The 24,863-nt window shown below is 42.5% G+C and overlaps 2 protein-coding genes and 2 non-coding genes across 8 annotated transcripts in view; all 4 read right to left on the bottom strand.

Annotated features, from left to right (window-relative positions):
- Nucleotides 1-379: 379 nt before the first annotated feature.
- Nucleotides 380-5,235, bottom strand: RASL11A (RAS like family 11 member A). Its single transcript, XM_061629575.1, has 4 exons — nucleotides 4,931-5,235; nucleotides 3,806-3,862; nucleotides 2,953-3,032; nucleotides 380-1,709 (listed from the first exon to the last, which is right to left on the bottom strand). The coding sequence occupies exons 1-4, from the start codon at nucleotides 5,049-5,051 to the stop codon at nucleotides 1,257-1,259; spliced, it is 711 nt and encodes a 236-aa protein (XP_061485559.1). The 5' UTR covers nucleotides 5,052-5,235; the 3' UTR covers nucleotides 380-1,256.
- Nucleotides 5,236-16,629: 11,394 nt separating this feature from the next.
- Nucleotides 16,630-24,863, bottom strand: part of RPL21 (ribosomal protein L21) — a 279,136-nt gene continuing 270,902 nt past the window's right edge. For 2 of the 5 annotated variants that reach the window (XM_061628522.1, XM_061628524.1), the window contains exons 2-6: nucleotides 20,131-20,211; nucleotides 19,259-19,320; nucleotides 17,980-18,092; nucleotides 17,464-17,614; nucleotides 16,630-16,758 (exon numbers count right to left, since the gene is read on the bottom strand). In XM_061628522.1, coding sequence (XP_061484506.1) covers nucleotides 16,669-16,758; nucleotides 17,464-17,614; nucleotides 17,980-18,092; nucleotides 19,259-19,320; nucleotides 20,131-20,197 — 483 coding nt within the window. In that variant the 5' untranslated portion in view covers nucleotides 20,198-20,211 and the 3' untranslated portion in view covers nucleotides 16,630-16,668. Of the gene's footprint in view, nucleotides 16,759-17,463; nucleotides 17,615-17,979; nucleotides 18,093-19,258; nucleotides 19,321-20,130; nucleotides 20,212-22,525; nucleotides 22,784-24,863 lie in introns of those variants that run through there. The other 3 variants (XM_061628520.1, XM_061628521.1, XM_061628525.1) reach the window with 3 other exon arrangements.
- LOC133386398 (small nucleolar RNA SNORA27) lies at nucleotides 17,789-17,920 on the bottom strand. Its single transcript, XR_009763139.1, has one exon. It is a non-coding gene; the product is annotated as a small nucleolar RNA SNORA27 (small nucleolar RNA).
- Nucleotides 18,700-18,776, bottom strand: LOC133386387 (small nucleolar RNA SNORD102). The gene has a single exon (XR_009763128.1). It is a non-coding gene; the product is annotated as a small nucleolar RNA SNORD102 (small nucleolar RNA).

Raw genomic sequence — 24,863 nt, forward strand, 5'->3', positions numbered from 1 at the left:
AATGTTTTAGCTATGCTAATATCATTTAGTGTTATTATGAATTTGTATTTTTATCTGTGATTTTGTTCATTTATTGTATTATTGTATGTTGTACACCGCCCAGGGAGCCATTGGCTATGGGCGGTTTATAAATGAAATTAAATAAATAAATAGTTATGGCCTATGTTACATAGGATGGTTAACTCAGTGCAAGATGGGGCCATTAAGAACATACTGATTGGGACACTGTTGATGAATGGGCATGTCTTGGCCTGATCCCAAAACAAGCAGAACTCCAGCAAGTCTCACCTACTGTGAGAATACTCCAAAACTTGCAAAAATATGAATCAGGAATACAAAACACAGCTCATTAAGACTGAACTGCAAACAGTAAAACCCAGAAATGATTACCTCCCAATAACGTGCATCATAGGTCAGTGACTCACAATCACAACCCAGTCTTAGCCATGTTTACTTCTAAGTCCCACTGGGCCTAGTCTCAAGCAGGGCTACATAGGTATTGTAACTTAAAGTATTGCTTTGGATTTCTGACGTGTCTTCCCCTTGGTACAGCAAATGCCCTCAGCCATATTGCAAACTGATTTGAAAGGCTCCTTTGGCTAATTGACTTACTTGTATAGTTCTATGGATCCTGGCCTACATCTGGGCCTGATTCTGATATGCCAAAGCAACAAGAGTTTCTGGGAAGCATTTTTATTTAGGTGGGGGAACAAGGCATAAGAAAGAAGTATTTAATTACTTCATTTTAATAGTTTAATTTTGCAATTATATTAAAAACTCATAGGATCTCACAGAATTTTACTAAATTAGTTGTATTGCAATTCTTTCCCCATATTTGCATACAAGAGGAACTGGCAGCCTATAAGTAAGTTCTATTTCTAAGGGCGGGGGGAGAGATTTGAATGTATTTTTTGAGTAGGCTCTAAGAGAAATGAGCAGCCTTATCTATCATACAGTTAAACTGGAACACATTTAAGACAATTTTAAAGTAATGAAATTTGACAAAGTTGACTTCACTTGCCCTATATCAAACACCAAGTCACTATCAAACATAAGAATAGGCATTTTGGCTCAATCTGTTCCTAAACTTTATTCTGTTGCAATCTAGCATTTGGGGGAAAGGAGTCAATGAATACAAAAGTAATGCAAGAAAGCTGCATACTTTCAAATGCACAAACAGCATCATTACAAAAATAAATTCTTCTTATAAATACTTTATAAAACAGTCTGTTCAACAGAGCTGATCTTGAGGTGGTTCACTTGACTTTGTACGATAAAGCCTGCTTAAAACGTCGTTTGAGATCTTGCATGTTAGGCGATTTGGGTCGGGGAATGATGGATGATCTCCTTTTGTCTCCACTACCACAGCTGTGCAATTTACTAACTTCTTTGCAAAGATACTGAAACACATCACATACACCTTGGAAGTTATCGCTAGTGGAGATTTCTAGGAATACACTGCCCAGTTCATTGGCCAACTGTAGGCCATCATTTACTGCTACTTGTCTGGAATGAGTCAAGTCTCCTTTGTTGCCTACAATGACAACAGGGATTTTAGAGTCTGGACGGATCCTCCGGATGTGTTGATAAAGGGGACGAATGGACTGGTAACTACGGTAGTCTGTAATAGAATAGACTAAGAGAAAACCATCTGCCCACTTCAGACACCTGGAAAGTGAATCCAACATCTGTGCAACATCGTCTTGCACCTGGAAAGAAGAGAACATGTCTACTTACATAAATGAGATACAAACAGAAAGCTTTTCAACAGCAGCTATACAGTAGGAGCCCACTTTACGGCGCTTCGCTAATGCGGCGGTCTCAGATGCAATTAGACTAAAGCCCCACTCATACGGCGCTTCTTCTGCTTTTACAGCATTTTTTGGGCGTCGCACGCCATTCTATTCAATGAGTTCCACTTTTCAGCGGTTTTTGCTTTTCGTTGGGGGTCCGGAATGTAACCCGCCATATGAGTGGGGCCCTACTGTATTGAATGGATTTCCAAATAAGAACAGGTTTGCTTCAAAACTGACTTGCAGCTTTGGAAAGAGAAGATTCAGCTTTAAACCTGTTGCTAGCCCAACCTGGCACACTCCAGATATTTTGTACTACAACTCCCATCAGCCCCAGCCAGTGTGTCCAGTGGTCATGACTGACGGGAGTTGGTGCCCTCCATGTTTTGGACTACAAGTTAGGGGAGGCTGTGTTAGCCAATAGCCAGTTCAAAAGTTCCCAAAGAGTGTGTGGCACTGGCACTTAAATCTAGAAAGGATTGCCAAAAGTAAACTGCATTTCTTCATCACTGGCTGCTTTTGACACAAAACGAGCAAGATGTGCTACTCTAGTCAAAAATGCTGAAGCCAAGTGCTACAAAGAACCAGAGAAGATGAATTCCAATGTATGAGATTTTAGGGATGCTGGAATGATTTGCGAGAGGGGGAGGGAATAACAATATGGTGTATTGTTGAGGACTGAATCACAGGTGGAGGGGAAATAAATGTTGAATAGGCACAGCGGTAACAGTGAGATATTATGAAAGGGAGAGGCTCCACATTTTACATAGCCTAAGAGATCAGTATTTCTAAGGCTGCAGTCCTGTGCATGCTTACTTGAAACAAGCCCTCTTGAACACAGTGGGTCTTTTGTAATGCCGGCAAGTTACCTGCCAATCTTAGTCAAGCATTCAGAGACAATTGCCATGAAATCCCACTTGGCAACTTATTTTATGTACCCATTTGTCTCCTCTTGCCTTTAAGCCATCAGACTTGAGTCAGGGAAGGTCATCATTTGCAGTAATGAGCAAATGGCATCAATGCACATGAAAGGAAGACTGCTAAGGTGGCTTGTTGTGCAGCCCACTGCCGTCAATCAGCCATGTTAATATCTATTGATGGAATATATCAAACCCAATAAGGATGACAGAATGGACAGAATTTAGGATTATTTTTGCACCTCAATACATCCTGGGGTATCTTGGATTTGCAAGAGAATCTGGTCACCTTCCACGTGAACAAGTCTTGAATAGAGGTTCCCTGGAGAAAGAAGAAAGAAAGTTCATTGAAAAACTGGTAGTTGGTGGTAGGAGACAGGATAAAGAAACAGGTCAGCTGTTGTTAAACAGAGGGTATATTATTTCTTCAACTGGCCACAGCGAAATAAAGAGACCAGCATGGTGTATTGCTCAGAATGTGATGAAGACTGGGAAGACTTAGCCAGGCATCTCACTAGGTGAGCATGGACCAATCACATTCTCTCAGACTAATCTACCTCACTTGGTTGTTGCAAGGATAAAAAACAGTGTACAATATCCTGAGCTCCTAGGAGGAAAGGTGTGGCATTTATTTATTTATTTATTATGTTTACATCCCTCCAATGAGTTCAAGGTTTCCCCATTTTATCCTCACAACAACCCTATGAGGCAGGCTAGGGTGAGAGATGGCGGCTGGCTCAAGGTCACCCTGAAAGCTTCATGGCCAAGTAGAGAGATTAGAATCTGGATCTCCCTGGTTCCAATCTGACACTCAGTCTAGCCACTACACCAGACTGCCTCTGCAAAAGGTTCCGCAAAGCCCTGTTTCTCCTTTGTCCTCTCCACCCTGTGGGGTAGGCAGAGGAGGAAGGCTGGATGGCGCTGTGGAAGGCACACAGACCCATTTCCCAGACTTCCCTGGAATGGTGCCCGTGTGCAACCATTTCAGGGGGGCAAAACAAGGCTCTATGGAGAGCTCTCCATGTACATGCTACATTCAAGGACCAAAGCCAGAATCTGCAAAGAGACTTTAAAATAATAAAAAAAGAAACTCACCAGTGTTGGGTTCATAGTCTCCAATAAACCTCCTTGTTAAGTACCGTACAATCATAGCTGAAAAGAGGGAAGAATTCTTGGGTTACTAGTGGTGACAGATGCTAAAGAGAGACCCATCAAACCACACATCCTTTTGATAAAGCCACCATTTGAGAGAGAGAAAAAAGGGGGAGGTGATCAAATGTGGGCCGTGATGCTTAGAGCAAATCCAGCTACACAAAGTAATCAGCAGTGTAAAGGAAGATTTATTGATTTATTTGTTTATTTATTTATTATTAAATGTATATCCTGCCCTTCCTCCCCAGAAGGAGCCCAGGGCAGCAAACAACATCATAAAAACAGACTTTAAAATATGCTAAAACAAAACATCTTTAAAAACATGTTAAAACAAAAAAGCTTTAAAAATTATATATATATATATAGGAAAATGGAGATATGAGCTTGGTCTCCTTAGCTACAGTGCCTGTGTGCCAGTGGAGGCATCTCCAGCGTAACACAACAGGCATTTGCATCTGTTTAAAAAGCAATTCGATTCTCTCCCACCTGAACACGTTCATAGCTTCTTTGTGTCAGGAACAGATACGCACATACACGCCTCCATGCCTTCAATAAAGCATTTCCACTGACTGTTCACTCATTCATTCCAAGAGAGGAGGAAGCACAAGCATGGATGACTTTAGGAAGAAAGGAGGCTGCTTTACTGCTCAGTACTATCTGCCACAGAGGCAGGCACGGTAGTGTTCCCCCCCCCCCTCACGTTGTGGACTGCAGCCCCCATCAGCCCCAGGAAGCACGGCCAATGGGCAGGGATGATGGGGATTGTAGTCCAGCAAATTCTGGAGATCATCAAGTTGGGGAAGGCTGGATGAGCCCATCAACATTTGGAAGCTACCTTATACCAAGTCAAACCAACAGTCCATCTAGCTCAGTATTGTCTACACTGACTGGCAGCAGCTCTCTAAGGTTTTCAGGCAACAGGAGCCTTTCCCAGCTCCACTTGGAGATTTCAGGGCTTGAACCTAGGACCCTTTGCGCTCCAGACTTGTGCTCTACGACCGCCCCCTTTTCTCCTCCCCAATTCTCCCTTCTGATCATGGCTTGCGGCAGGATAATCTCGGCACTTACCGCTTTTGCCCACGCTCCCTGTCCCCAGCACCGCCAGCTTCACGTCCTTGACGAGGTAGTCAGAGGGACACTCCTGGATTGGCGCTAGGAGATAGTTGTGAGACATGATCGACAGCCGCATGGGAAAGGCTCCCTTCCCCGTGTCCCTTACAGGGAAGATGAATCCGGATCGGAGTTAGGAGTTAGGAGCTACGTCGTCAAAGCGGCAAAACGACCCTCCCGATGGAGGGCGGCGGGGGCAAGGCGAAGAAACTGCAGCGCCACTCCCTACTTCACAGCCTCTGCTTCAGCTCAGAGCCACCCAGCTTTTAAAGCGCGTAGAGGGGCGGGTGAGCGCCGTCCCCGCCTCCTCCCATCTTTGGGAAGGCCGGCGCTGCGTAGGCAAGGAAGGGCGGGAACTGTGCCCAAGCCTATCGGAGCCTGGGCTAGCTCAGACAATGGGAGATGCCCGAGTTGGGCAAGAGGTGGGCTAGCGCCGGGTTGCGAGGGGCGGTGGCAGCTGCGATAATGGAATTCCGGGGCTAAGCGGGTTGCAAAATGCGGGGTTTTTTTTGTCTTTGAGTTATTTATTTGTTGGAGAGTGGCTTGACCATGGCTTCCGGTGCGGTCAGGAATGAATGGCCAGTTGCAAAGGAGATGAATATATGGGCTAGCCCACACCGAGGCATCGTGGAAAGGAGGGAACGCGTCCCCAAAGGGGAGGATGGAAGCGGATGCAGATTTGCATAGCATTTGCATATGCTGATATCAATTTAGAAATAATTGTTATAATTTAAATAATTATAATAATTTTCACTGTAGTGGGCAGGGCGCGATCCAATTGCTGTTTGGGCTGGGCTGAGGTGAGTTGAATATGGCAGGCCGCCGGCAGAGCTGGCTAGGTCCCGGCTCAGATGAGCTATGAGTCCCTCATCCTAGCTCAGCTGGAGGTCCGCCGGGGAAGCCCAGTGCGGTGTAAGAGGAGCCAGCGGAAGCCAACAGGAGGCCTGCAAAAGCGGCGTTCCAGGGGGGTGCGGATTTATGCAATATCCAGGTCCAGTTCGGTACATCGGGAAAAGGGGAGGGGGCGAAGGAAACATGTATTTTCTTTCTTACGCTGTACCCTGCCGGCACAGCCAGCATCCTCTCCAAGAGGCCTCGAACGGCAGTGGATCTAGCGGCCCCTTCCGCCACATCCAGGTTCGCTCCCGGCAGCCTCTGGCAAGTTGGATTGCTCTGTTAGACTGTGAACAGGTGCCCTGTAAGCCTCCTCAGTGCAGCCCATGTGCATCCTGTGCTTATGCAAGTTTACTTAAGAGGTAAGCTCCACTACATTCAATGGATTCATCTTATCCGGGGCTACCTCCACCTACTTTTATGTGGAATTGCCATGCTGTGTTCACTCACTTTTCACGAGGCATCATGATGCCATCATCAAATAGACTTTGGGCTTCTCCAGAGGACCTGTTTATTGAGCATTCATCCTGGTTTGCTTGCACGGAACTGACATGGAGGTTAGACTATGTCTGGTCTTTGTAGAGCATTGGTTCTGATTTGTTTGCAGGGAGGATATACAACAATGAGCATTCATCCTGATTTGATTGTACAGTGCTTATATGTCTTCCCTTTAATCATTAGTTCAACCTGCACTTTTCAGTGTATTTCCCCATAGCTTTCCTAACTTCAAAAAGTTAGGGCTTTCTGTAGATTTGTTGAACCAGGATAACAGAGCACTGTAATCTGCTTTCATTGTGCAAAAACTAAATATTTGGTGTGTGCTTGAATACTTTCCCCAAAATACTGGCAGTCTGATCCTCCTGTAATTTCTTTCATCTTTTTTCAGACTACTAAAGATCCAGCTTTTTTTCTCTTCTTGAAGAACAGAATAATAATGTAATCTCCCTAGGTGTAGGTTGTTTTAGCATGACTCTTCCATTGTTTATAAGAAGTGTGCTTTTTGCCTTGTCTGGGTGCGATGTATCAGACTGGCTGTGGTGTATATGAAATAAAACAATCCCGTTAAAACAACACAGTAATGAAAACAGGAGACTCAAGTCATTGGGTCAGGAGAGCAAGGGAACCTGCAGCCTGCCCATGTTGCTCTCACACCCCACCCTGTTTTATGCTGCTCTATCAGTGGGACCTGGACTGGCGAGCCCTCCCACAGGCACAGCCTTCCTTAACTGTTCAGGTGGGTGACTCTCACCTGTAGATGTTTCATCCCATAGGTGTAGGTCCCTCTCTGCTGGCAGAATGACACTTTTGCCACTTCCAATGGCATTCAGCTCCAAGAGCTCTGGAATAGGATTACACCTAAATAGAGTTTTCCAGTTGATTAATACTACAACCATCTTTCTCTTTTTCCTCTCTCTTCAACCTTTCAGCAACTGTTCCAACAGGCTGTTCCAGAGTGTTTCAGTTTCTTATCCCAACAGATAGTAATTAGAAACAAATGGATTTTTTCTTTAATTTTTTATTTTAATACCCATTTTTCATTATAAAAATGAAATAAATTAATGGGGCTCATTCATATCATTTTCCATGTATTTTAAAATGGAATACAACCTCCTTCATGCTGTGAGTTCCCATGTGGTTTGTCTAGTTTTTGGGCAGCATATGCTACTTCCAAGTTGAGAAAGAATTGTAGATCAGGGATAGAGTCCGTGCTTTGCATGCCAAAGGCCCCTAGGTTCCATCCCTGGTATATCCACGTAGAGTTAGGAAAGACTCCTGTCTGAAACCCTGGAGTACTGCCGTTCAGTCTAAGCCAAGAGTACTTAATCTGATGCCCTCTAACCCTCCCAGCCAGCATGGGCAGCGATCAAGAATTATTAGAGATGTAGTCCGGCAACATCTGGAGGGCATCACATTGGCTACCCCAGGTGTAGACAATTGTGAGCTAGATGTGCCAGTGGTCTGACTTGGTACAAGGTAGCTTCCTATGTATGGAGCATGAGTGTTCTGAGGGACTTGGATCATTTTCAGTTTAGAGGCCCTATCACCTTCTACCACTCACCTACCATTGCCTCCTTTCCGGTCAGAGGAACCTGTTTGCCCAGACCCACAAAAACATGTAACCAGCCCTGTTCAGTGAGATGTCATTGGACTACAGCTCCCATAATCTCAAACCTCTCCAGCAAGCATGACCAAAGGAAAGGAATTATAGGAGTTGTAGTCCAAAAGCATCTGAAGGGCACCACTGAGATATGCTTTTGAATGGAACAGATCTGGTTTCATGTTTTTGTGGGTCTGTGGGCCACCTTGAGTGGGGGCATTGGTGGGTATGTGGTGGGGTGCATAAACTGAAAATCAACCAACCAACGTGGTCATTGGTCAGGAATGATAGAAATTGTAGTCCAACAGCACCTGGAGAGCACCATGTTGGCTACCCCTGGAATGGTCGACAGAAGTTGTAGTCTAGCAACATCTACAGGTGTCTGTGTTGGCTACCCCTGGTCTTTCTAGTTACGCTCACATATCTCCAAAGAGAGGAGTAACCATATCTACCTCCGGGCTAAATTTCTGTTTTTTTTCTTCATTTCCAGATTTTCATCTCTAGTCACAGTATGATGATGATACACATTCATGTGTGTCTCATGTGCCTCTCCAGTTGCTCATAAAAAATGTCATTAAAATTTGAATTTCTTTTTCCTGTGGTAAAAAGAGTAAAAAAATGTGCAATATCACTTTAGTATTTGTAATAAACCTGTATTACAAAAATATTGCACTGCACTACTAACCTACAGTTTAAGCTGTGTTTCGGAAGGAGCAGTAAAATTGTCGATTGCATTTTCTCCCATGTGTAAAAAATAAAAACCCCAACGCACTAAAAGAAATGAGTTCCAGTTTTAGTCCTCTGGAGAGATACAGTTCATAGTTGCTTCACTGAAATTTGTAAACAACATACATATAAGACAGATGAGTCATTATATGGATCCACATTAAACTTCACAGTTAATCTGATCAGTCTATCTACATGTGTGCATTCTGAGAGGCAATCTAATGGTTTATTAGCTAGCATTCTGAATTCTTCTGTTCCAGTGTGAATTCAATTTCATGGGTATGGAAGTACTGCCAGCAAGCCACCCATATGGGGCATGCTTGTACCAATCCAAAGCAGTTACCGAAATACCGCAAAAGCTCATATACTTAGAAGATACACAAGGGGGTTCTGCAACAACATGCTGCAGCATGGAGTGCTCCTGTTCGGGATTCCAGACAGCAGGCCTTGCTCTCTTCCAGAATGCTTTATTCCACTCTTGCCTCCACACTGTTTTCTGTCCACTCACCTCACAGGTGCTATTATTATATGGCCACTGGTCATGTTCCATCCTCATTGGGCTGTTTTGTCCCCCTTCTTTTGAGGGCTTCCCCCCTAAACACTCTTGTACTTCTGTAAAACTTGTGTTTCCCCCCAACCTCCTGATACCTCCTTGGTTATTATGGATGCTGTATTTGGCTACATACAAGAAGTGGCACATGGAGAACTGAGTTTCATATAGGATATATCCTTCTGTAGAAGATGGATGGTTGCTGGACAGTTGTAACCATTACTGAGACAGTGCATTCCAAAACCCACAGTAGGCCAATATCTTTATTAGGCCAACTTAAATATATCACAAAACAATGAGCAAGTTTTTGTGTTCTCCAGAACTCTTCATCAGGTTGGGTGTTAAGTTGGGGAGAAAGAAAGCTGGCTTACGTTAAAGCCATAAGGTCTGCATTGGGATCCGTCTTAGGGTGGAGTATAGGAAGAGTAAGGAGACTTAATAGATTAGGCTGCAGTGCTAACCCCACTAACCTGGGAGTGAGCCCCATTGACTTCAGCTGGACTGACTTCTGAGTAGACATACTTAGGATTGCACTGTCAGGCTCTCCTAGGTGCTGTGCAGGTTTCAGACAACAACAACAAATGTTTGAATTTATATCATTCAGCCATAATGCTTACTGGGTGATCTTGGGCCAGTCACTGCCTCTGAGTCTAACTTACCTCACAGGGTTGTTGTGAGGATTAAATGAGTGGGAGAACCATGTATGCCACCTGGGCCTCCCTGGAGAGAAGATGGGATATAAATGAAATAAATATCCCCCCCTTCCTCCCAAAGGCCCGAGGCAGCAAACAAAAACAAAACAATTTAACAAGAAAAACATAAAGTATCATCCCTTTACAAATAAAGCAGACAAACTTAACATTTTAAACCAAAATGTTATTTAAACCAAATCAGAAAGTACAAGCATATAGAAATTCCAGCTTTTATTATATGAAGTTGTTGTAGTGTGTTATCTGCCAAGGATGGGGAACCTGTGGCCCTCCAGATGTTTTGGACTCCAGCTGCGATCGGCTTAATCCAATATGGCCAGTGGTCTGCAGGAACAATAGGAGTTGTAGCCACAAGAAGATCTGGAGTGCCACTGCTGCCTCACCTTTGACCCATGCAATCAGAGACCAGCAGAAGACACTGCTCAGCATAGTAAGAGGTAGCAACTCATCTTTGGTTTAGAGATATTTCCAGATCAGGATTAGGCCAGAATGCTGTAGTAGGTTATCTTTGTATTGTCCTCTCCTTACCAAAGTTTTTATGAGCTTGGACATAGGGGAAGATACACAACTGAGAGATCTCCCTCTTCCCCAATCTTCCCTGATTGATAGTGAACTGAGACTCTTCCATCTTTCTTCCTACTCAGGGGAAGGGCAGCTGCCAACTGGGGAAGTTACTGCAAGGTCCCTATGGCACCTGTAGTGTCTTCCAGTCCTATGAGCCCATCCAAGCGGATTTTTTAAAACACGTTCTTGAGCTATACAAAACATAAAAGCCACTTTCAACAATTACTAAATTGTTCTCAAGTACTACATCTCCGTATTGCTTGTAAGTTTTTTCTCAAACTGGAACATTTTCAAGTTATTATTGCTTGATTGCTGTGCCACTATCTGCATACCATACCAGTTAAATTGTCCATCTCTGTGTTATCTAGGCATTTCAGTAACCATTTTCATACAGTTGGGGATTGTGGGATCTTCCCAGTGCTTAGAAGGATGTCTCTTTCAGACAACTGTCTTTTGTCAAGTAGAGCACATGGACACCCTAGATGGAGTATTCTGACCATCCTCTACCAGCCCCTAACAGACTAGTAAATTCTTTGCAGACTGGTACCTTTTCTGGGCTTATTTACAAGGCTGGCCTAAAGGTATTTTGTATGACATAAACCTCCCATGGAAATGATCAAATAGGTTAGCCAGCTTGCTAAAAATGTAAGAAGAGCCTGCTCGTTTTGGCCAGTGCATCTAGTCCAGCAACCTGCTCTCACAGTGGCCAACCAGATGCCTATGGAAAGCCCGCAAGCAGGATCTGAGCGCAACAGCACTTTCCCCTCCAACAATTTTCAGTGACTGGTATTGAGAAAAATACTGCCTCCACCTATGACTAGTAGCCATTCTAGGCCTCTTTTAAAGCCATCCACATTGGTGACGATCACTGCCTCTTGTGGGAGCAAATTCCATAGTTTAACTATGCACTGTGCAAAGAAGTAACTCCAAGCACCGGTCTCTCCAGATTCAGATGGAAGAGAGCAAGAGCTGGGTGCTAGTCTTGCAATGTAATGGACTATTAATATTGCAGATTGGTGTGGGGTTGACACAGAGACAGAAATTGTCAAACCCTTGTAATGTAGTCCACCACTTCAAGATGGAGATGATACTGGACTACATCACTAGGATGTTTTAAGACACTCTCAGCCACGATCTTGCCAACTTATAGATGGCCATCCTTTATAGTATTGAACACTTTAGTACTTTAGCTGTACATTACACCCCCCTGTGCCACACACATGGTGATCCCACATTGGAAAGTAGGGAGAAGCCAGTATGGAGAGGCCCGCTTTCCACATGGCTGAATCATACTCTTGGTTGGCCCCATAGAATTGTTGTCTAATACAATGACTTTTTCTATTCAGTTAATTTCAGTGTTTAGCATTGACAAAAACTGATATAGCTAAAAAAGAAAGTCCCTCTTGACCGCCTACATTTTTACTTGGCAAAAAGATGAGATCTTGACAGCTTGACGTCCCCAGACAAAAGCTATTCAATCTTGCAAATAATTTTTGACCCATTTCTGATTCTCAATCTTTGCTGTCTGGAGCCCTCTATAAAGGGACACATTTCCATGGCATTCTTGAAACGTGCATCAAACAGGGTAAACAGCCTTTGAGTTTCACCGTATTTTGAACCAACAGGAACAAGCTAGCTATGTATTTTTATTTTTAAGCAACTCGCGTCAGAAAAGCCAAGGTTGAGCTCAAGTTGGATGACAGATGTGGGGAGGAAGGAACTGAGACTTGATGAAATAGGAGTTGGAAAAGCAGCAAACAAGGACCTCAGAATATTCACAAATAGGAATTTAAAAGTCAGTGAAGGAAACAAAAGGTGAGCCAGAGAAAGAAACAAAGACACCTACAGATCAACACTTAAACAGCACAAAAAAGGCAACATCTTTACCAGAGGGGGGAGGGAGATTGTTGTTGCAAATTGAGTTTTCCTGCAAGTCTCCATCCGGCTGCTTTGTATGCCACATCACTGGCTCCCGCAAGTTTCTCTTGCAAATAATACCAAGTGGGGAAAACGTGTGTATGGCTCCCTGCAGTTCAGATACAGATAAGCTGCGCTGCTTCCACATACATTTTGCTGCTAAATTCCAGCAAGCATTACTGTAAAGCATCACATGTGTTGCCCAGTGGTGCCTGAATAGATCCATCAAGCAACTCCCTCCAAAATTAACACTTCTCGGGCAAGCTCAATTGTTGCAGCTTGGCCAAGTGGTGACTCCTCAGCCTCTGATCATTCAGGTCCTTCTACTAAGCCTGGCTATCAATCATGCTGGCTACACACTACCTCCAGGCTCAGAGACAGCATGCATCTGAGTATCAATTGTTGGAGAACAGAACGCTCTTGCGCTCATGTCCTGCACTTGGGCTTCTTAGAGGCATCTAGTTGACCACTGTGGGAAACAAGATGCTGGATTAGAAAGGCCTTTGGCTGGATCCAGCAGAGATTTTCTTAACATCCCTCCAATAGCAAGCTTGGGTGGTAGAGCACCTAGCAGCTTGGAAACAAAATGGGGCTACTCAAAATTAAGGCAGTGATTTCCACACTCAGACTTCCTAGGTATGTGGAGGTATATAAATGTGTAAAAAACCCAATAGTACAAGTGCCTATGAGTGGGGTCACCAACCTTTTTAGGTTGGTGGGCATATTTCAAATTTTGAACAAATTCTGCAGGCACCACCCCTTCTGGTTTCTTTCCCTCCCAGGACAGATCAAAAGTGCACACGCACGGCGCGCGCGCACACACACACACTTTCCTTTTCCATAAGGTCTGGGTAATAGTAAGAGCCAATAGAATTTAAAATGGATTCTCTTGAATTGGCTTGATTTTACATGGGGTCCTGCAAAACCACCATCATATGACAGCTTACCTTAGTAGAACGTACAGTAAAATTCACAGATCCAGCGCTTGCTGGCACAAGACTGTTGTTCCAAGGCATGGATCTTTTAATGACTTTTACAAAGGACACAAAAACCATCTACAAATCAGATAACAACACATCTGTGAACACAGATTCAACTTATGATTTGATAGTGGTTTGGGGGTGATCCCTTGTAAAAATTATGAGGATCCCTAAAAATTCATGCCTTGGTTTTTGCACCATGGCAGCACTGGATCTGTGATATTTAAGATTCAATCAACGCAGACAGATCTGATTACGGTGGTTAATCCATGAAAAAATTGTGCAGCTTCTAAAGCACATTTTACTGGTTCCAGCGTGCACGTGTACACATGTGCGTGTTTTGTCTCTCCTGACCCCTGCAGCACCCCACTCCCTGCCTGGACACTCAATTTTCCTTCCCCATCTCCTTTCCATCCTGCTCCCTCAATTGCTATGCTTTCTGTTCAGCTGCTAATCAAAAGCTAGAAAGACATGGGAAAGTGTCACTTTTCCTACTTCCTCTTTCACTTTGACATGCTTTTTCAAGCTCGGGTGCTGATCTGAGCCTTGAAAACACATAAAGGGGAAGAGGAAGTGGGGAAAATAACTTTTCCCCACTTCGTCATTCAATTGTATGTACTTTGAGGGGAGGAAAGGTAACCAGCCTCAGCCTCATGATGGAGACAGCAAAGAAGGGAGAGCTCAGAGGCTTCACAGACAGCATCATTCACTGGCGATCACTCGTGACAGAGTAAGATTGTCTTCCAAAATAAAGTCTTTAACTGTGGGTCCGTAAGTGACTGTGAAGGCCAATCCTAGATCCACAGAGCCTCCCACAGTGAAGACATAGGTTTCCAGATAGAAGACGGTTGTGATGAGAATTTGACATGCCTTCCGCTTGGCTTGTTTGTCCCTTTCACTCTGGAAGACATCCTAGACTCCTTCCTGCTCCAAAGCACATCATCACCCTTTGTCCTCTCCTCTTTCCCAACTATTGGGTAAAACCACAGCGCAATTAGGGACTCTTATGTAGTTTTGAATTCAATACTTCCATTAAGGAACAAATGAATGCATGGCTATTTAGCTATTTATTTCTGTGTGCCTCAACATAACTGAAACCTCCATGTGACAACTCTTACAATGATTTAAAGTTCGCTGAATACACTTATCATCCCGAAAGAAACATTTCATGAATTCCTTACATAAGCTTAACATCCCATATTGGGCCTCCTGCAAAACATCAAACACTTTTAACACAGAACCAATCTTGACATAAAGTATAACAGATATATGAATGATTCACCTTGCCTATATATCACTAATGTAATGTTGAAATGAACCATTGATGCACAGATCTTACTGACAGTTAGAACTGCTGCCTCTGGTTTTAGGACAACTAGGACCGGGCAAAATCAATTTGGACACCGAGCAGCAAAACTAATAACTGATTTCTGAAGCAACCACATTTTCTTTCATGAAGTCCCCATGTAATTACTCTTATGTTAAACCACTATTCAACGCATGGCCAACCTAGAGTATTAGTAGCTCTTCTAAAGGATCAGCAATCTTAGTGGCAAAGAGGCAGGTTAAAGCGGTGCTTTCCTCCAAATCAGATTATTTTTCCATGCACTTATAAATCTCAGGGTGGGTTATATGTGAGCATAAAATCTTCAAATCCAATAAAAATAAACACGGCTGAGAAGAATAAAACACTGGTAAGCATCAAAAATCTTGGACAAATAGGCACATCTAACTGGTGCTAAAAAGTGAGCAGTGTCAGCACCAGACACTTCTCTGAAGGGAGGTTATTCCAGAGACAGGGCATCACAGGGGTCTTATCCTGCATTACATACTTGCTGATGAGACAAGGAGGACCTCTTGATTAGATTAGTAATGAGAACATTTTGTCTTCCTCTGCAGCATCTAGCTTGGCTAAGTACAAAAATCATACACCCCCAAACGGATTGAGTGGCTCACTAAACAATTAGCCTGAATGTGGGGTGCCCAGGTTTGAATCATGGCTTACCCTAAGACTCAGACTTTGGATAAGACCTTGGATAAAGACAAGGTACACATGCCCAGGTCACTGATGGGTGCCAGAATCTTTCCAGGACCTCTTTGTATGGCACAACCTTAATCAAACAGCTGTAATCACCTGATACTGGGCACAAGGGGAACCCTTTTTAACAGATAGCACATGAATGTGACCCCCAGTTACTTAAGAGGGCACCCATCAAAACCTTGAGTAGCAAGAGGCCAAGCAGCAGAGTGAAAAGGGCTAAAACGCAAAATTACCCCCCCAACCTTCTGATATAAGAAGCACCAGAGTTTACAAGCTGTCAAGAAAAGGAAAAGCATTTAAAAGATCAAAATGTAACAAAATGGGTTTCAAATTTCACACTGTCTGAATCCCCTGGTGTTGGAGGCAGGAGGTCTCAGTTCCTATTTGTAGTGGGGGGGGAGAATGAAAAATAGTATTAAAAAAAATCCTAGACCACCTCTACAACAAAATAGATGCTTATTGCAACCCTTTATCCTAACACAGTAAAGGGACAAAGCCACTCCATGGAGATGGGATCCCTCTTTAAGAGAAAAGAATACATTCAGCAGTTTCAGCCTGGTTGTAGATGAACCACAAAACTGAGGAAATTGGACTACTTTGGTGTATTCTTGAAACATCATTCCCATAGTTATAAAATACAAGACATTGTGCTAAACCATCACAGACAAGAAGCAAGCTCGCTCATTATAATCAACAGCACTTATCTCCCTTTGTTTTCCAGTAAATTGTTTTGGAAGTCTGCTATACATCAGATTCTCAGTTCATACCAGGAGATAGCTATGTGCCATTTTCACATGGGCATCCAAGCAAGAAGCTGTTTGAACCAGCTTTTTAACACTCCCAAAATGGCGTTTGCTGACCAAGGTTTACAAGGATACAACTGGGGTTCCTTGTAGACATTCAGTATTTTCCTTCTCTAAAATCCTAACTTTAAAAATCCTCTAAATTATTGCGTGGACAAATGACATAAATAACCATAACCAGACCAGCCTTTCTGATCAAAAGCTGGAATCCAACTGCAGGTACCCTTTAGAGTGAAAAAGTGTTTCAGCTTTGGGACCTATTACTGCAGGACAGTAATTTAACTCACTCGCTTATTCCAAATATAATTTATTCATTTATTTTAAAGAGCACAGTACTTGCTGTTAAGAATAAATTTGACCACATCAACATGAACTTCAGTCCACTACATGAGATTTTATTTTGTTCATATACACTATGCCATGAACTCGTATGGAATTGGTTCCAGCAGCTCTGGCTCTTTGCCATTGTTCCTCACAAAGTGGGCTTCTCTTGGAGGAGCAGGCTACAAGCAAGAAAGGAGAAAAAAATGAAGTTCCAATAGAAGTATAAGACACAACATGATTTGCTATCTAGTTATCTGGTTTTAGTAATAATGAGAAGTTGTTATAGTTATATAACTGCATTTATTCAGTCCAGATGCCTTCTCTCAAGCCTTCCTTGTTTTTTTACTATAAAGATAGTACTTGAGAAAGCATGGAATTTCTCTTCTGGCAATATGGTGCCTGCATTGTTTTGTAATTATTTTTTTAAAAACCTATTTTTCCCTTGGCCTTGAAAGCTAGTTTGCTGTATCACTTAAGAATAGGATGAGCCAATTAGTAACATTTTTTTGAAAAAAGCAAGAACACAGGCATCTTTTCCCATGTGCACACAATGCCTACTAGCACCAAAAATGTACTTTATAACCATAATGCCAAGGTTAAATGCAGTTGAGGCATACTTGGATTATGCAGAAAGGCTCTCGCTAGTGCTTTTCACTATTTAATAAACTGTGATCTGACAGATGTATTAATGGTATCAGTTGCCTAACATTTTTCTCTTGTCATAATCTTAATTGCTTCCTGACATCTTAGCTTAGTCACACATAAGATGTTCAAACTCCTTAGGTTCTTCCTTCCCACTCAAAATAACTTAAGATGTGTTTTAGTACCATGAAATGGTTTGCAGCCAAGGTGCATGTTCTCTTAATCACACCTCAATACATTACCTGGCGTTTTAATTCAAACCAAGTGCCCTTTTCCTTTCCTTCCTTTTTCTTTCTTTCGTTTTCCTTAACACGCTGCAAGAAGCTGTCTCTGCTCTTAGAGTGCTTGATATGCTCAATTCGCACATTAATTCTCTTGGCAAGAATCTTGCCCCTAGAAGGAAAACACCAATGATGTCAGGTTTTCAGGCTTTGGTTGTTTTTGAGCAAGCAGGACTAACAACTGAGATCAAGTCAGGATACATGATTGTTGTGTTGGTCTCAAAGCACAGGCAACTCTGATTGATGGGAAGAATATGCAAGCTTTCAGGTTTTAGAGAACTCTTCAATGTGTTTCCTCTGACAGGATCCAAACCAATTAGATATATACTGGCTGGGTTTTAAAAGGATATTGCCTGTACCCCACATGAATGGCCAATGCAGACAACAAATGTCTAATTGGCAAAGTGAATGGGGAGAAAGAAGTGTGTCAATGTAATTAAGGCTCCAAACCAGTTTAGTACCAAGGAATACACTTACTTAACCTTCTTGTTCACAATAATGCCCACAGCATGCTGAGTAATGTTATATACTCTTCCTGTCTTGCCATGGTAACATTTGTGGGGCATGCCTTTCTGAACTGTGCCCATGCCCTGTTAATATAAGACAGAAAATATAGCATAGTTGATCCTATAAATAAAAATGCCAAAATAGGTATTAAATTAAAGCAGTTGCAGTCATTACACTGCTTATTAGTAAGCTCCTGGGGAAATACCTGAAATATCAGGTGCCAGTAAGAACACGTTTATAAATAGATAATTGTCCCATCTTCTAATATGAGCTTGTATGAGGACTAAACTATCAAATATGTTATTCCTGTGTTTTGAGCTAAATACACTGGGTGATATTCAATGTTAGTCCATACACAGAATAGACCTACTGAAATGGGCTGGTTATTTAAGCCCACTGATTTGAATGGGTCTACTCTGCATATGGACTAACGCTGGGTATCACCCAATATTTATCATTTTAAATAAAAGCCCCGGGCAAACAATGGGTCTTCCAGTTGCTCACTGCTCCTTTTGCAGGAAATCAGATCAGGCAGCAGCCAAATCCAGACTGATGCATGGATTTGTCAATACACACAAAACTGCCTATCTGGACCACACAAGCTATACTTACACTGTAATGCTGTTGATGCCCATCTTAAAATACACAAGCAATCAAAGAACTATGCTGGAGCACTGGACATCTCTGGTTTGCTTTCAGTGCCGGTGAAATGATTTGCTCACTTTGCTATTACCAAAGCAATCATAGGAGACAGTCATCATCAAGCTCCAGAGTGTTAAAGACTAAAAATATTTAGTTGGGCAATGCTTTAACAGGTCATGAAATTGAACATTTGTGTAAGGTTTTGCATCAACAATAGTGTGACATACTGAAAAGGAACCTTCTGGCAAATTTATATGTAGAAAGTATTAGAAATTATTTCAATAAAGTATTTTTTTAGGAACCAATTCTATATTCAATGTCAAGTGAAGAATTAAGATTCTCATATCAAATGCTCCGCTATGCTCATGCAATCAGATCTGCTGAATATATTGCATTGTCTCTCCTTTATATATTTTCCAAGTTATGCCACATGGTGATCAACTTCAAGCGGAAGCTTTCAAAGTATGGTTCAAATCCCAACATTCAGTACTTTAGAGCAATCAAGACAACTATTTGCTCCTGTTAGATTGTACTTAATTTGAATCGCCTTAGCAGAAGAATAAGAGCACCATAAGCCAACACCATAATTTTTTTTAAAAAAAGATACCTTAATGTCAACAATATCACCCTTCTTATAGATGCGCATGTAAGTGGCAAGGGGGACAACACCTATGGAAAAAATGTAATGATCAGTCACATTTTTACTCAATCTAGTTTTGTATGTTTTAATAACCATACACAAGTGATATACCTGGAAACTGTGGATAGTATTCAATGCTAGTACTACTCAGAGTAGACATGACTTAGCCTGAATGATTCCCATTTACCTGGGAGTAAGTCCCACTGAACCCAATGGAGCTTACTTCTGAATAGACATGTACTGGATTGCAGCCTAATTTAGGTTCATTAATTTCAATGGATTTACTCTGACTAGGATTTAGTTGAATACAATCCTATGTAATCCGTAACAAATTCACTAGTAAAAACCTGTTTTATTCCAGCAATCTTTTGTTTTGTTCAGCAGATGTTTTATCTTTAGTTTTAACTGCTGATCCCAACTCTTTGGTTGGTTTTATATTTGTTTTTATGAAACAGTAATTTTAAATGTTGCACTGGAAAGTAAAGAATTAACTGGTCTAATAAAATATTAAAGTTGACTTTCAACTGTCAGGTTATACATACAAGCAATTTCTCTTCCCCAAAACCTCCTTTTAGCACTGCGCAATGAGGAGTTCTGTATCATTTCCTTGGTAATAGCCAGCAGCAGGTATGGAAATGCATTTTTCAATAAAGATGCTTTGGACTCAGCTGATATTGATAGAACATTGACTATGGTGTGTGAAGGCTCACTTGTGTAATACAAACCTAATCCTGATGGCCACCTCAGTTTATGCATATAGGCAATGTAGTTTATTTCTGGGTCAGCTAGAGCCAATAAACCCACTGACCAAATCAACTGGCTCAACAAATATTACCTACCATGTTTGCGAAAGGGCCTTGAGAACATGTAACGTGTCCCCCTCCTCTTCCCCTTTGTGTTGGTCATCTTGACTGATTACTACGAGAGAGAAAAAATACTATTGTATTAAAAATTAAAAGTCCAGATAATAAAAACACATACAATGGCAGCTTTCCCCCTAAAGCTAACAACAATGCAAGGGTGGGTGGACTGCTCATCAGGATTTGTAGGTGGAGACAAAAGGTTATCACCCCTACCCTGCTAGCTGAAAAGGCCATATCTAGTATAAACTTAAAAAAAAAAAAGGATATAGTAGCTAACAGATTTAACATCATTTCTACTTTGACCCTGAATATGTCTTATCAGAATTACCCATGCAACATCCTCCAATACATATTTTACACGTACAATATATTCCTATATATTTGCACACGCATACACACACGCTTATGCATACACTATCCTACAAAGCACTTTCAAATTCCAACACACACACACACACACACACTTGCTCCACAGGAAGCAAGATTTTGTGGCTCTTCCAGACAGGAGCAAGAGTTTCCACAAGTCTTGCTATGGCATAGGAGTGAGACTACTCTTCTGCCTCCTCCACACTGCATGGTGGCCTGCTCCCCAGCTGGACTGGAATACATACTATAGTTTGGCCTCAGTGTATGCGTTTGTGAACTCTCACGCACCTCTCTTATCTGTTCATATAACACAGTTTAGTGATGCCTGAGCAGACGATCAAAGCCTAACAGAACTCAAGCAAGGGCAGTGAGACTTCATGAGAAATATTTTGAACAGCTAGGCTTACTAGAAACCAAGTTTCAAAAGCAAGCACATCATAGTGATCTAAAAAGAGCACCTGTTGCCAGAATTATGAAAACAAGCATCTACTATATTAAATAGAAACATGTGTTGCAAACTTAAAAAACAACGTTTTTCCTGGCCTTTTTTCCACACAAGACTGCATGTAGAGGATTCTATCCATGAAAACTGAGGAGAGGGGAAATGATGAAATTCCCGCTACTAGAAACACTGCATATCAGAAAGGTGTTAGCTGTGCTTTCTTCCCAATATGCTATGTGTAGTGAGTCTTCACACATCCAGCTTCCCTAAACACAATCTAGGAAAAACTTTGCCCTTTTTATCGGACGGGGGCCATAGCTTAGCGGCAGAGCACACGTCTTGAATATAGCACGTTCAGTCTTGGATATGTCCAGTTAAAAAAGGATCACAGCTGAGGTGATATGAAAGATCTCTCTACCTAACACTCTGGAAAGCTAGTAACAGTCAGAGTACACAATACTACATTAAATGGAGACTTATACAGTAACATAGGAATTCTGCCAAGAGACGATTCCTGCTTAGTAAAATCTACTCAGAACTATATCTGTGCTGGTTTTGACCTATAAAGCGTTACACGGCATGGGACCGCAATCCCTGGTGGAGCGCCTCTCCCAATATGAAACTACCCGTACACTGCGCTCAACATCTAAGGCCCTCCTCCGAGTACCATCCCATCGAGAAGCTCGGAGGGTGGTGACTAGAAATAGGGCCTTTTCGGTTGTGGCTCCCGAACTATGGAATGGTCTTTCTGATGAGGTGCGCCTGGCGCCGACGCTGCTATCTTTTCGGCACCAGGTGAAAACCTTTTTATATTCCCAGGCATTTTAATGCGTATTATTATATGTATTGTTGTATTTTGCTACTGTTTGATTATTTTTGTTTACCTTTGTTGGTTTGATTCTATTGTTTTATTGTATTTATATATTCCTGATTGCTTTATTTTATGTACACCGCCCAGAGAGCCCTTGGGCTTAGGGCAGTATATAAATTAAATTAAATTAAATAAATATCGACTCTTCAGGCACGGGTGTCTTTCCGAGCCCTGCCACCCAAGATCCCGTTTGAACTGAAGAGGCCAGTGATAGCAGCCTGGAGCCTCCTACGCGCAAAGCTTGTGGTCAACCCACTGAACACAGCCCAGTATCCTTCAAAGTGCATAATAAGCAAAATTTTACAATGAAAAGAAAAATTGCTTTAAGGAGCAAAAATCTGTTGCACAGAAATTTAAGGACAGAGCGAGCGAGCAAGAAGCTGCGGCCTTCGTCACAAATGAAGCCTGAACCTCCACCACGTGCGCCCGGATCGCCCACATTGCCGCCGGTTTCTCCCAAGCCAACGCAGCCCTCTTGCAGTGATCTTAACTCCACCGCCCTCCGCCGCCTGGTCGGCGTCCCTCTTTCGTCTCCCACGCACCGCTCGCCGTCCTCCCCTTTCCACCCCAGCATGCCCAGGCCAGGCCGCCCTTCGCAAAACTCTCGCCCACCCTCCGAGATCTATCAACCCAGTTGTCCCGTTATCCGCTTTCCCCACCACTAGCCCAGTCACACCAAGGCGTCCACAAACCGGCTATAAATGACACCGTGGCGATGAAAAGGGAGCAGCCGAGCTCCCCCGTGTACCTGTAAAATGGCGTCCGAGGCCGAAAAGAAAGAAGGCGGTGCTTCCTGAGCTCTCCGCTCCTTCCTGCGCGGGGGGGGGAACTACATTAGGGCTGTCTAAAAAATGCCTGACTAAACTTTAGATGTTCGCGCAAAAAGCTGAACGAAAACGAGAGGGGAGGAGGGAGGGCGACTCATCGGATCCTGGAATAAATAGATTTTGCCTTGCGTAGCAGAAGGAACTGAGAAGGCAACGGCGAAGACGGATTCTTAAAAAGGGCCACAATACGCAAAAGGAGGCGGGGCGCAGATAGAGTAGCTACAGAGAGGATTCTTTCCTTTTAAGCAAAGCGGACCCTGCGTGGGCTAGTTGTCATCACGTGATCGTAGTCATGGAACTCGCAGGCTTCTGTGAATAGCAACTCTTAGCGGCCTTTTGTAGGACAATAACTGTTAGAGGTACAGTGTGTGTATTGATCTTTGTCAGTGAGGACCAGGTCAACCACGATGGAGGGCACACTTTTTGCTTATTGTCCTCCCCATAGAAATTCCAAATTGAATTAATGGCGTATAGGGAAAAATTATATTTACTTAATTAATGGCACATAGGGAAAATTATATTTACTTATTTCTTACATTTATGCCCCACCTTTCCTACAAAGAGCTCAAGGTGGTTTATATGATTCTCGCCTCCCCATTTTATCCTCACAACAACCCTGTGAGGTAGATTAGGCTGAGAGACAGTGACTAGCCCAAGGACACGAAGTGAGCTTCATGACTGAGTGGGATTCAGGACTACTGGGGTAATTAAGTTTGCACCCTGCACCTGATTACTCCAACCACTGAAAATCAATTCTCATCCTCATCCCTCACCTCTCTCCTTCATGTGTATTGTCCCAACCTGTGTTTTGTTTCTATACACTATACCATTAAAACACATATTTCCCCCCCAAAATCCTGGGAACAGTAGTTTTCATGGAGATACAGTTCCCATCCACCACCCTTAAACTACAGTTCCAAGGATTCTTTGGATGGCAGGGAGATATCTTTTAAATGTACTTTAAAAGTATAGTATATATGCTGCCTTGATCCCCCTACTAGAATCTGGGAAGGACACATGCAATGCTGGGCACCCACAAATTTGAAATGTTTATGACCTTGGAGAATCACTGCAAATCTGAGTAAATAGTACTAAGTTAACAAGGATGCCTGCCAAATCTATGCTGGAAGAGTGTTCCACAGCATGGGATCAATGGCACTAAATGCCTGACTTCTACTTGAGGCCAGTTGGACTTTTGAGACATGAGGGACAACTAATTGCTTCCTCTGGATCATCTCAGTGACGAAGCTGGGATATGTGAAATTGCTGGTCTTCTAACAAAAAAAATGTAATTTGCCCCTAAGATCAGCCTCTATACCCAAGAACTGGAAAGTGACAACTGTGACACCAGTTTTGAAAAAGGGATGCAGAGGGGATATGAGAAATTACAGGCCAGTTAGCTTAATGTCTGTACAAGGAAACCTGGTGGAAAACACTATTAAAGATGAAATTACGAAGTATATATAACAAGTCCTGCTGAAGCATAACCAGCATGGCTTTCACAATGGTAAGTCTTATCTCACTAATCTTTTTGGAATTCTTTGAAAGTGTCAAAGAATGGATAGAAGTGGTCCAGTTGACACTGTGTACTTAACCTTTCAAAAGGCTTTTGATAAAGTTCCTCACCAAAGACTCCTGAGTAAGCTTAGCACTCATGGGATAACTACTACTTTATAAAGATTTTTTTAATGTAGTTGTTCACCCCCCTGATGTGAAAGGATAGTATATAAATATTTATATAAAATGAAGACAGAAAGAAGAGAGGCCCTCTTATGTCTAACTGGATATGAAACAGGAGGGAGATAGTAGGAATGGCCAGTTCACCCAATGGAGGGACATAGAAAGCAAAGTCCAGCAAGGATTGTTATTGGGCCTGTGCTTTTTAACCTATGTGTTTTAACTTGCTCATTAATGATCTAGTGAGCAGTGAAGTAGCCAAGTTTGCTGATGATACCTAATTGTTCAAGGTGGTTAAACCAAAAAGAGATTGGGAAGCGCTCCAAAATGGCAAATGCAATAAGCAAATGTAAAATAACGCACATAGTGGTTTTGCCCCAAATTCCACATATACGTTAATGGAATCTGAACTGTCAGTGACTAACCAGGAAAAGGAACTTGTTTATTTATTTATTTATTAAATTCATATCCTGCCCTTCCTCCCTGAAGGAGCCCAGGGCAGCAAACAAAACACTAAAAACACTCT

This window comes from Rhineura floridana, chromosome 5 (genome assembly GCF_030035675.1).
Source record: "Rhineura floridana isolate rRhiFlo1 chromosome 5, rRhiFlo1.hap2, whole genome shotgun sequence".
In the NCBI taxonomy this organism is placed as follows: Eukaryota; Metazoa; Chordata; class Lepidosauria; order Squamata; family Rhineuridae; genus Rhineura; species Rhineura floridana.

Bases quoted from the DNA above. Each gene is read 5' to 3' on its own strand.
- RASL11A (XM_061629575.1), bottom strand. From the start codon at position 5,051: ATGCGGCTGTCGATCATGTCTCACAACTATCTCCTAGCGCCAATCCAG. The intron at 3,863-4,930 runs GTAAGTGCCGAG...CCCTCTTTTCAG, and splicing joins AGGGAGCGTGGGCAAAAGCG to CTATGATTGTACGGTACTTA. The intron at 1,710-2,952 runs GTGCAAAAATAA...TCTTCTTTCCAG, and splicing joins ATACCCCAGGATGTATTGAG to GTGCAAGACGATGTTGCACA.